This window comes from Taurulus bubalis (genome assembly GCF_910589615.1).
Source record: "Taurulus bubalis genome assembly, chromosome: 4".
Taxonomy (NCBI): domain Eukaryota; kingdom Metazoa; phylum Chordata; class Actinopteri; order Perciformes; family Cottidae; genus Taurulus; species Taurulus bubalis.
The window spans coordinates 23,824,211-23,834,968 of record NC_136592.1 but is presented as its reverse complement, the minus strand read 5'-3'; the positions used below and the strand labels follow the sequence as shown (position 1 = coordinate 23,834,968).

The following is a 10,758-nucleotide window of genomic DNA, read 5'->3' as shown; positions in this document are numbered from 1 at the left end:
TTGCAGCTGGGATTGAATCTCATCTCAACTCTCTCGTCTCCCTGCCACAGCCTAATGGCTCTTGTTTGAACAGGTATGGAATAGTCTTCCCCCTTTTTTCCACCTCATAGACCTGTTCCCTTTATTTGTTCCTCTCTCTTCACAGGCTTCATTGTCTCCTCAGATAAGAAGTCTATTATGAGCTTCCTTTACAATTTACAAGGGCTGCAGCATGGGCATCATCAAACTCAAGGTCTTTTCAAGTGTTACGGCCTTACACGCTCCCTTTCTCTCACTGACACAGCACACCTATCTGTCTGAGAATGATCTTTCAGTTGCCTCTCTCTTTAAAAGCATCTTATCAGCCTGATAGTTCAGATTAATGACCAGCCAGAGCACAAAGACATGCACAGACAGACCCATTTACAACAGTCAACTTTTAAATCAGGCTCTATTGAGAAAACACCATTGATTATTGCAGCAATTTTCTCTTGAATCTAATCTCCATTTGAAGAAGAAGAAAACAAAACCTTTTAAAACCTGAGTATTCCTAACTAAATTTGTTTCTGTTGAATACTGTTGAGCACACAATGTGGACTATAAAATAACTACGAAGCAGGTATTAAAAGGACTAAATCGGTGCCATATTCCCGATACTGAAGCTGGATGTTTTGCACTGAAGCTGGATGTCATGATATAATCCTGATAATCTCCCTGTAGGTTATTGAGCCAACAGAGCCGGATGTAAACTGAGGAGACGGAGAGGTAAAGCTGCCCAGCAGCAGCAGTGGCACCATGTGGTATAATAATTTCCTCCTGCTCTATAGGCTACTACATTCCTGGGGCTAGCTCGTCTGCCTATGCAACACACACGCGTAAATGTACACTGCATATGTGCATGCGAGCAAAATACACACAAACCAGATGCCCTCAGACTCACACACATAGTAAAATCACTTATAAGCACGTTTGGCAGCAGGAATACATTTCACAAGCGTAGACAAAGACATATTTCATCTTCTACAACTACTACTCCTGGAATGGTCTGTTGCCAGGCCCCACAAATCACAATAAGGAAATAACTCACATCCTCAGTTTATTCCTCCACCAAAAAACACAGGGCAGGCCCCTGAAGCAGCAAATTCTGCATCTTATTTCTTGGCTCATATCTGTGCTAAAACAGGTGAGTTAGTAAACAGTGTCCTCTTCTGGCAGACATGTTGGATTGCACCAAACCAGTTTTAGTGGCAGCAAGCTAAAACAAATCCCATACATGTTACATACCCTATACACCATTATATAAATATGTAATCAAATATTAAACTTAACATAAATATAATATTTCCAGCGACATGGTTAGATTTTTGTTGACCTAGATTAAATGTTTGGCCACACTGAAGGATCAAAACTGAGGAACCAAAATAGCAGATTACGTAAAATACGTCACAACCTAACCAGAATAGTTGTTTGCCCCTATTTTTTTTAAATGGAGTTTGTAATTAGTCTTGTCTACTTTTGACATCTGCACCTTAAACGGAAAACTGTCCCACTTTCAATACATTTCTTGAGAAGACGTCACCACTATTGACCAGAGTCAGTTCAGGGTTTACATCACCACGCATAAACCTCTCTTTCAAAAACAAAACGTCGAAACTTGATTAAACAAAGATATTATTTAAAACCATTTTCTTTTTTTATTATAGATACAGAGCCCGAACATCAGGTTTGATGTCTGGTCAAAATAGTTATGTGTGATTTACTATTACAGGAAATTATGAAATGGCAGGAAAACATTATTTAATAGAACTAATTTGCTTGTAGAAAACCTTATGAAATGTATATGGTTAATTCTGAATAGAGGAAATATTCATGTCTGTTTCATGTGTTGTCATGTTGCCTTTGTCAGGAGAGAGATGGAAACCAACAAAGCTTGATTTATACTAATTCATTGACTATTTTCCAGGGCCAGCGGTTTTTATAGTTTTTTTTCTATCAGTGTATTTTGTATTATTATGTTCTTGGATATCCTTCTTGTTTCCTGTTGTTGTTTTACCTTTGTCTTTCCTGTAATGGATAGTGTTTTATGATGCTGCGTGGGAAGAAGTCCAATCCAAATCTTCCTACAATGTGGGAGAGTAAAGTGAAACTTGATCTTGAGGAAATATCGAGAGAAATGACACTGGACAAAAGGTTTCTCGTGGGATTCGAACTTGGATATTGCAGCTGATATGTTGGCCCACCTTAGATCTGTAAGACATTTGTATTGACTCTCAGACAAAAAGAAAACAGTGCACAACTGAGTTAATCTCTGCCTGTGTATTCTGACTGACCATTACATCTGACGCCACACTGAAAGTGATGATCCCTCAGGCCAATCTTCTGTGCACAAATAGTCAACATTTATGTTTTCAGAGATTACGGTCACAGTAATGTGTTCATACTGTTGTTCTCCATGGTATTTCAGAACATTGCTTTGAGAGAGGATATTTTCATAAACTCCAATGCACAGCTGCTCCTGTATCAGAGTAGGTAGCCAATCTTTTCTACTGCGGCTTCAGCCTGACTCCACCTGCTCCGACCTTTGACCCTGATATGCAAACTCTGGCTGATTAGGGATCTCACAGTCTCTCTGTCTATTATTCAACAGATGCATGTCCGCTCTTATAACACTGGAGCACCTGCAAGAAAAAAAAAAAGACCTCACCATCTACTCCGGGTTTTACCTAATCTATAATATTGATACAGTAACATGAGCTATAGCATAACGCAGTAAGCTGAAGCCCCATGATGCATATATGAATAGCAGATGTGTGAACCTCTTTCTATGCAAATGTTTGAATTTGCTGAAAAATAAATGGACATTTGCATATTTGTGTGCACCAACAAGTAAAGTCACTTAATGTTCATGTGTATAAAGTCAATGCACCATGAAAAACCAAATGACCATACAACTGCTTCTCTCTCTCTAACATGACTTCTATTTTCTTTCAGGAGTTCTTTGCTTTCTGTCACAGGGATTCAGAGACCTGTTGCAACTCAGCTGGGATTATGGGCTTTGGGGTCTGTGCGTGTGTGTGCGTGTGTGTGCGTGTGTGTGCGTGTGTGTGTGTGTGTGTGTGTGTGTGTGTGCCAAGCCCTTGATCTTCTCTTCACACTTCAGAGCAATCTCCAAAATCTGCTAACGCCCACCATCTGCTCCTCTATCATATACTGTACTCTGGATAGAATAAGTCATAGTCGTGTCTGACAAATATATATATATATATATATATATATATATACACGTGTATATATATTTATATATATATATACATGTATATATATATATATATACACGTGTATATATATATATATATATATATATATATATATATATATATATATATATACACGTGTATATATATATATATATATATATATATATATATATATATATATATATATATATATATATATATATCACTCACATGCAAAGGTATTTGAAAAATAGACACATGCACACTCACACACACACTGTGAACACCGGCACCTGCGGCCAAAAATAGAATGGTTTAGGATGTGGTCCAAATGTGAATGAGACAGAGAAACAAAATAAAGCTCAATAATGTGGAGATTAAAAAACAGGTAAACCCGGTATAGCACAAAAGGGGCAAAGGAAACTTTGCAACACAAATACACTCATGTGAGCAAATCCCCCCCAAACCACACACACACACACACACACACACACACACACACACACACACACACACACACACAATTAGATTGCATATTATGGATCACAGGGTCAGACCTGAATAGGATTCTGAATCTGTGAATAGGAAAGGAAATAATTCACACACGCACAGCGGCAGTGAATCATCCCTGAAACAACTGCAGGTGTGAGCGATTCCTCAGTGAGCCCAAGGCTGGCTGGACAGGAAAGCAGGAGAGACAGATGGACTAGTTTAACCACAGTAAGAGAGGCTGACCTTCCTCAGAGCGGGAGGAGGAGGAGAAAGTGAGTAAAGAGAGAGAGAGAGAGAGAGAGAGAAAAGAAGGGGCGGTGTCAAAGACAGAGACGATGCTCTGGAATAGCTGTCATCAATCTTCAGTATCTCTGCAGACACAGAAATCTCTGAGTGTGAGCAGGATTCCTGTGTCTGCCCGACAGAGATAGAGAGGGCAGGAGAGAGAAAGCGACCACAGATGAGACTAACTGTAAAAGTGAAGCGGGCGCGTATGAGGTTAAAAAGCATTCACACCAAAATCAAATTCGGCGATTTTGGGGAAGAAATGACTGAGGTCGCAGGGATGAGGAGAGAGGAGATTACACTCAGCCACTGATAGAAAACACCTACTGATAAAAGAACAAATGAACCTGCTATGGGAATCACAACTTGTGAGCAGCTGCAATCTTTCGTCCGCAGTAGAATAAAACAGTAGCATCCTTCCATGCCCTGGCTGCTCTGTAGATCCGAAACTGAAGATGATACAGACAGGATTTTCAACATTTCCAAAATATGAATTCATATATTATTTATTCATCAGCCCTCGCTCTAAAACGTCGCCACATAGACCAAAGCATCAATCGCACCACAATTCAAAAATAGCCTAATTTTGTTAATGATTTTAACTTTCAAGACTATAACCATGTGCGATACAAAGCAGAAATTAAATATTTTAAAGCAGATGTTGTTACACTAAAAGAACACCTCTAATACATGTAAAGGTGGCATTATTCATGTGCTGCAGACAGGTATTATTAAACATTATAATGTACCAGGAGCACAGAACACAACAGCAACATTGTTTTTTTTGCCTTCATTTCTTTCCGTGTGGTGATAAAGACAGAACACGGGGAGTGAAAAGGGGACAACACAAAGGTCCCCCAGCTGAGAGTCGAACTATGGACATTATGCTTCTGGTTGAATTTGTAATCACAGATGTCGGCAGAGTTTGGGAACAACAATATAAGAACATGATGGCCTCACAGGATGCTTTGGAACTACCTGAAGAAATGAGACATTTCTGCTCTGAGATACATGCTCCCATCAGCTTTCGCTTTGAACAAAATAATGTTCTTGAACCCGAGCGCCCTCGGCATCAGAGGCAGCTGCAAGACATGCATCAAACACCATGGAGGGCATTTCAAACACGCACCAACATTTTCATCCTGCACAACCTCATAACGGCAAGAAGCTCAGCTAAAAGCTCATGATGCACTTCCTCAATTTCTTTAAATATGGGCCTGAGCTTGTCAAATGGGCTATGGTTTTATTTGAATAGAAACATGCCTAGAGGTCTGATTGACTGATTTTTCAAGGCCAGCGGCTTGAAAATTCAATTAAATGTGTTAAAAGTATAAAAGAAAATACAAATGAAAAAATTATGCTGTGTTCCTTTTATCTATACTATACCCGGTAACATACTGATGTTTACACCTCTACAATATATATATATATATATATATATATATATATATATATATATATATATATATATATATATATATATATATATACACAGAAATATAGTCTATTAATTTGGGGCACATGTTCAAGCGGGGACCTGAAATGGTGGCCTTGAGTTTAAGAGGTCATTAAACCCAATTCTGCTCTCAGTGGGGAAGCAATTTAGGGGGGCAAGCACTGGAGCGATGTGAGTCATGCTAGAGTTCAAATTGTCACAGCAGCATTATGCGGTGTTATAAACATTACATTATGGTAGTCCAGTAAATAAGGTGTGACATATTACGGACCAAAGGACCAATGTGCGTTACTCTAACCATGTGACTCAAAATGTGCTCATCTAAGTATGCTGTCTGCTGACCGATTGCAGTGACGCTGTAACTTTTGTATTCTTTCACGCGGATACAAAAAGCTAACGAGGTTAAAAAGTGTCCATCGAGTGTATAGATCTAAAAAGTTCAATGCTAATTAATGCGCCTGTTCTGAACCTTTAATGACAATGTTATGAAGTGTTACTTAAGCTTGTTGTTTTAAAGGCAATACACAGTTTCAGTAGAATAGTTCGACTTAAAGAATGAAAATAGATGAATAATAAGAATTGTGTTTATTATTCAACTGCTTATATTTGGAAAACCCGACCTGTTTTACTCCTGTGTTCACACATCATCATTAAATATAATAATTGACTAGTTATGGGGTTGATCCATATAATAGATGGACAGGAAGACAAGTTAGTGAAAGTTGCTTTCAATCCTGCATTTTAAATCTTCTTTGGTGCCTCTTTGCAGATTCGTGGATTGTGCCTTATTAAATTATTCACGAATTGTATTTCATTGGCATGAGTTGTTATCTCTCAGCTCTGTGAAATGTTCGAGGGAAGACGATAAAGCCAGAGATACAGAGACCGCATGCAGCATGGCCTGAGACTGGAGGCATGCACTGCACATCTGTTCATGAATAGGGAGACAGAAGAACACTTCAGTGGCCTGTTTTTAAGCCTGCTGCCAAATCTCTCACTTGTTCCGTCTCATTCAGGGCCCTCGATAACTCCTCATGAGCGGAGATTTGTGCCCAATCGTGTCCAAGAGTGGTATTCTTTAGAATGCCACATTGCTTTTCCGCCATTAACACGAACCATTTCATCTCCTTTTAAAGCAGATAATGAGGAAATGAATTAATACACGTATAAAAGATAATATGTAGAAGATTAAGCGTCGTCCTTCTTGCATTTTGCTCATGCATCACAATACATATGTGTACAGGTCACTCATGTTGGGTGTTCAATTTTCCGAATTTATGAAGAAACCGGAAGACTTGAAAATGCTTTTAATGAACAAAAGGTCCCCTGATCAGATGATCTGGTTTCATAAGAAGACACTAGGAATATTTTGATGTTGTTATTCTAACTGATAGCAGCCGCCAGTGTGTCTTTTTGTTGAGCTAACAGGGTAATTTAGTAGTAGTTCTGAAAGCTATCTTCAATCTTCTGTTCCCCCATGCTCTCTTCACATTACTTCAACATTTCAAAGCACAAATCACCATAATAGGTCCTGCGTTGATCTCCTGGGCCCTGATGGCATCATTTGCAAACATCACAATGAGTTTATTTCATCATCTCTTACAAAACAAAATTTGAAACTACCAAACCTTCACTGTGAATAATTATATTGGTTATTCTTTGCCTCCTGCCGGCTATGGTCCATTTCTTTTGAAAAAGTTGAAAAAGTACACACGACAGTAATCACAAATAGCCAAAAAAATGGTCGTAAAATTGGATTGCAAAAAAAAAAAAAAAGATTCCTCATATACTATTTACATTGATGCAATTGAAATCCCCTTTTCCTCATTTGCTGTGAACAGACAAAGAATGTGTGCTACTTTGGCAGAAAACGAAGACACTCACACTGCAGATATTGATAACTTCATGACAGTTACATTTGACCAATATGCACTGATTTAATTATTTAAGATTGGGAAGATGCTCATTACATTTTTTGTCCTGGGGAGCAAAATGTCTTGCACCCCAGGGCCGGACCGGAGCTCCCTCCAGCAAGCAGCCATCCATGAAATGAGAAAATCTATAATGCATTTAATTCTGCTCTCTGTAGATCAAGGCTCTGTCTCCCAACAGCACCGTGGGGACTACAAACCCTGCATCAACCTTCTTCCAGCCCCATACTGCAATATCCAGACATACAGTCGCTGGTACTCACAGTGTCAACGTGTGTGTGATTCTCTCACTCTCTCACACACACACACTTACAGTGCACAAACTCATTTCCTGCTCTAAATACACTTCTCCTCGTGCTGTAGCAATAGATTATCCCTTACATACGTCTCTGTAGGCTCCGTTTTCTCTGCAGTGATCTCAGCACTCTTGGCCAACTGCAGAATCCCGCTGGCACTTAAGAGATGAATCCCCGGTTTCTTAATAATCTAAAGTGGATATCCTCCGTCATCGCCAGAATAATCACAGGCACACATAAATAGGCATGCCATCTATTTTTTTCTCCAGGTTGATGAAAGAGGTGAGGAGTAGAAACTGCCCTAAAATCATTTGAGATATCTTAGCCAGATTATTTCCTCAGTCAGGGAGAGGTGCTTTAAGGTAACGACTTCCGTTGGGTCACATGCCCTGAGAGCGGTCTGGCCTTTAAAATTATTCAACGGCAAAGGACTTGAAAGAGGCAGATTTATAGCAATATTTGTAATGACTTTCAATTTGCTGGATATCCGGGTTACATAATGCTAGTCATCCTGGGAGTTTGCTGCTAATTAAGCCATGTCATAACAGCTTACAAATAACTGGTTGTAGAGTCTAAACATTACACTGGTCTTTAGGTTATCCTGTGATCTTAATTACTAAAGTATTAGAAACAATATCTTGAGCGATCTCGAGTCTATCCATTTCTCCCCTTCAAAGCCGCACAGCTACTGTCCTATAAGACCTATTGCTTTGCGTCAGTCATAAGGCCCAGAACAGCTGTAACGTCTGACACTTGCAGTTAAAAAATATGGTAGTCACCAAATGCTAAATGGACAGACACAGTATTACACATGCTACAGGATGAGTGTGCCCCATCATTGTTGTTGACACTCTTTATGCGTATGTGTCACATTCTCTCTGGGCTTCTGCCTCCCAATTTTCTCTTCTGCTGTCCCGTGTGTCATGGTGGCTGGCAGGCAGGCCCTGCATGATGATGTCAGTGTGGCTTAAATAACTAGGACAATGCTATGATGGTTGCTTGTGTATCACCACCATGGATCCCTGTCGGTCCTCTCCTCCTTTATCTCGAGACAATGAAGGAGAGATTGAAAATGAATATGTAAAAAAGGGTCCAAAAGGGAAAGTGGATAAACTGCAGTGTGGTAACAAGCGCCTATAAATCTCATCAGTGAGATGAATGAGGGTAGATAAGGAGCCGAGGGACAGTTATGGTTACAATGAACTACAATGCTCTGATCTTTGTTGAGGACACCAATGCCACAGCATTTCATATTGTGTGTCCTGACACAGCTGCTTCCCATGGCATTAGAAACATGCCTATTATCTCCCAGATCGGTGACTCATTCAGATTGCTTGTTTTGTTTGAGGAACAGTCCATAAGTCAAAAGGTATATTTCATTTACTGTAATGCACAGGAATGAAACACAGCAAAGCATTACATCAGAGTGACTGGACCCATGGCATTTAGCAAAGATGCAATGTAGTTAATTGTTTAAAAAATAAAATAATATAAACTCTGTGTAGGTTAAAAGCAGTGTGTTACATATAAAAAAATAACACGTTACATGTGACCTTACTAGACCACTATCACACAAAAGAAAGTATACTAAAGCTCCATACATGTGTTGTTTCTGTTTAGATGATGGCTGCTCTCTGCTGTAGTTTAACACTATTATATGTCAACAGTTTTCTCTCATTCAGTAAACTATTTTCAGTCACTGATAAAATGTTTTTACCCCAGACCCTACATTTATGATCAATGAACTCAAATCGCCGAAAGAGGGGAGGCTCCAAAAAAACTGGTGCGCCTTACATGTAGAAACGCAGTAATAGAGCAGCTGTACAGCACCACAGAAAGAATCACGGTGCATCATTACAATTCGTTGTGAGGTCATTTCTAGGGAATATACATGATAATATAATCACCGGTGTGCTTCATATTAAAAAAATAACCCCGCTGAAGCACTAAGTAAAACCCAGGAGGTGTCATTCCCACTCTAGGTCGCGCATTTCTATGACCATTCAGTCGTGCCTGGACAACGTCGGGAACGCGCATGTCAGGTTTAGCTGCAGAGATCCCGCTGCCTCGGCTCTCACGATTAATCGTGAGGCTGGTGTGTTGACAGCGAGAGGCGACGGGGGCGGCCGGTTTTTACGCGTTTAAATACATGACGGGACCGGGTGAAATTACATGTGTACGGACCGCACACTAAACACACCGCCGCCGCCGGACCGTTTGCGGGAGAAAAGACGACGCCGCTGCCGCCAGGCCCGAGGACGACGTGAGCGTTAACTGATGGAATTCCCAAACGCTGCTAGATGGAGAAACCGAAAGGGTGGACTTGGTTATTAATAATTTAAAAATAAATAAATAAAACACCCCATCTGCTGCTAAAATATATATATTTAAAAACAAGAAAGAAGGGAAAAATGCATCTGCATCAGGTGCTGACGGGAGCTGTAAACCCTGGAGATTGCTGCTATTCGGTGGGAAGCGTGAATGACATTCCTTTCACGGTGAGGTTTTATTTTGATATTATGTGCTCAAGATGACACCCTGTGAAGCTAGCGGCTGGCTGGCTAGCTGGTGGTTGTCAACGGGGGATGTGCTAGCTAGCTAAAGCACTGGCTAGCTGGGTAGTTTGCTAGCCAAGCTGCCGCACGGACAGATTCACAAATAGTGAGTCGCTCCCACACAGACAGACACACACACACCTCCCTCCCTCCTCTCTCCCCCCCATACACACACACACACACACACACACACACACACACACACACACACACTCTCTCTCTCTCTTTCATTTACCTTGACAGTCAGTCTGACGTTGACAAGCTAACATCCTCGAGCAGCTGTAACGTCTGTGCACCTAACTATCTTTTCGGGACAACGTTGTGTTATTCATAAACCCGAGACGGTCAGTTTACCGCTAGCCACTCAAATGACCTTTAGCTGCATCTCGTTACGTTGGCATTACTGCAAGGGAATCCCTTTTTTGCGCAGCCACAACATTATTGGGAAATACACGCAACGGGACACGCTCCGAGGAGATTTCGCAGTGCACATTTCAGATGGCTTGATTTTGACACACAAAAAAAGAA

General features: G+C 40.4%; 1 protein-coding gene across 1 annotated transcript in view; it reads left to right on the top strand.

Moving 5' to 3' along the window:
• Positions 1–10,086: 10,086 nt before the first annotated feature.
• dmxl2 (Dmx-like 2) overlaps positions 10,087–10,758 on the top strand; it is a gene marked incomplete at its 5' end in the record, with an annotated part of 38,787 nt that continues 38,115 nt past the window's right edge. Inside the window, one exon of the mRNA XM_079217303.1 lies at positions 10,087–10,173. Within this exon, the coding sequence (XP_079073429.1) occupies positions 10,087–10,173 (87 nt within the window). The remainder of the gene's footprint in view (positions 10,174–10,758) is intronic.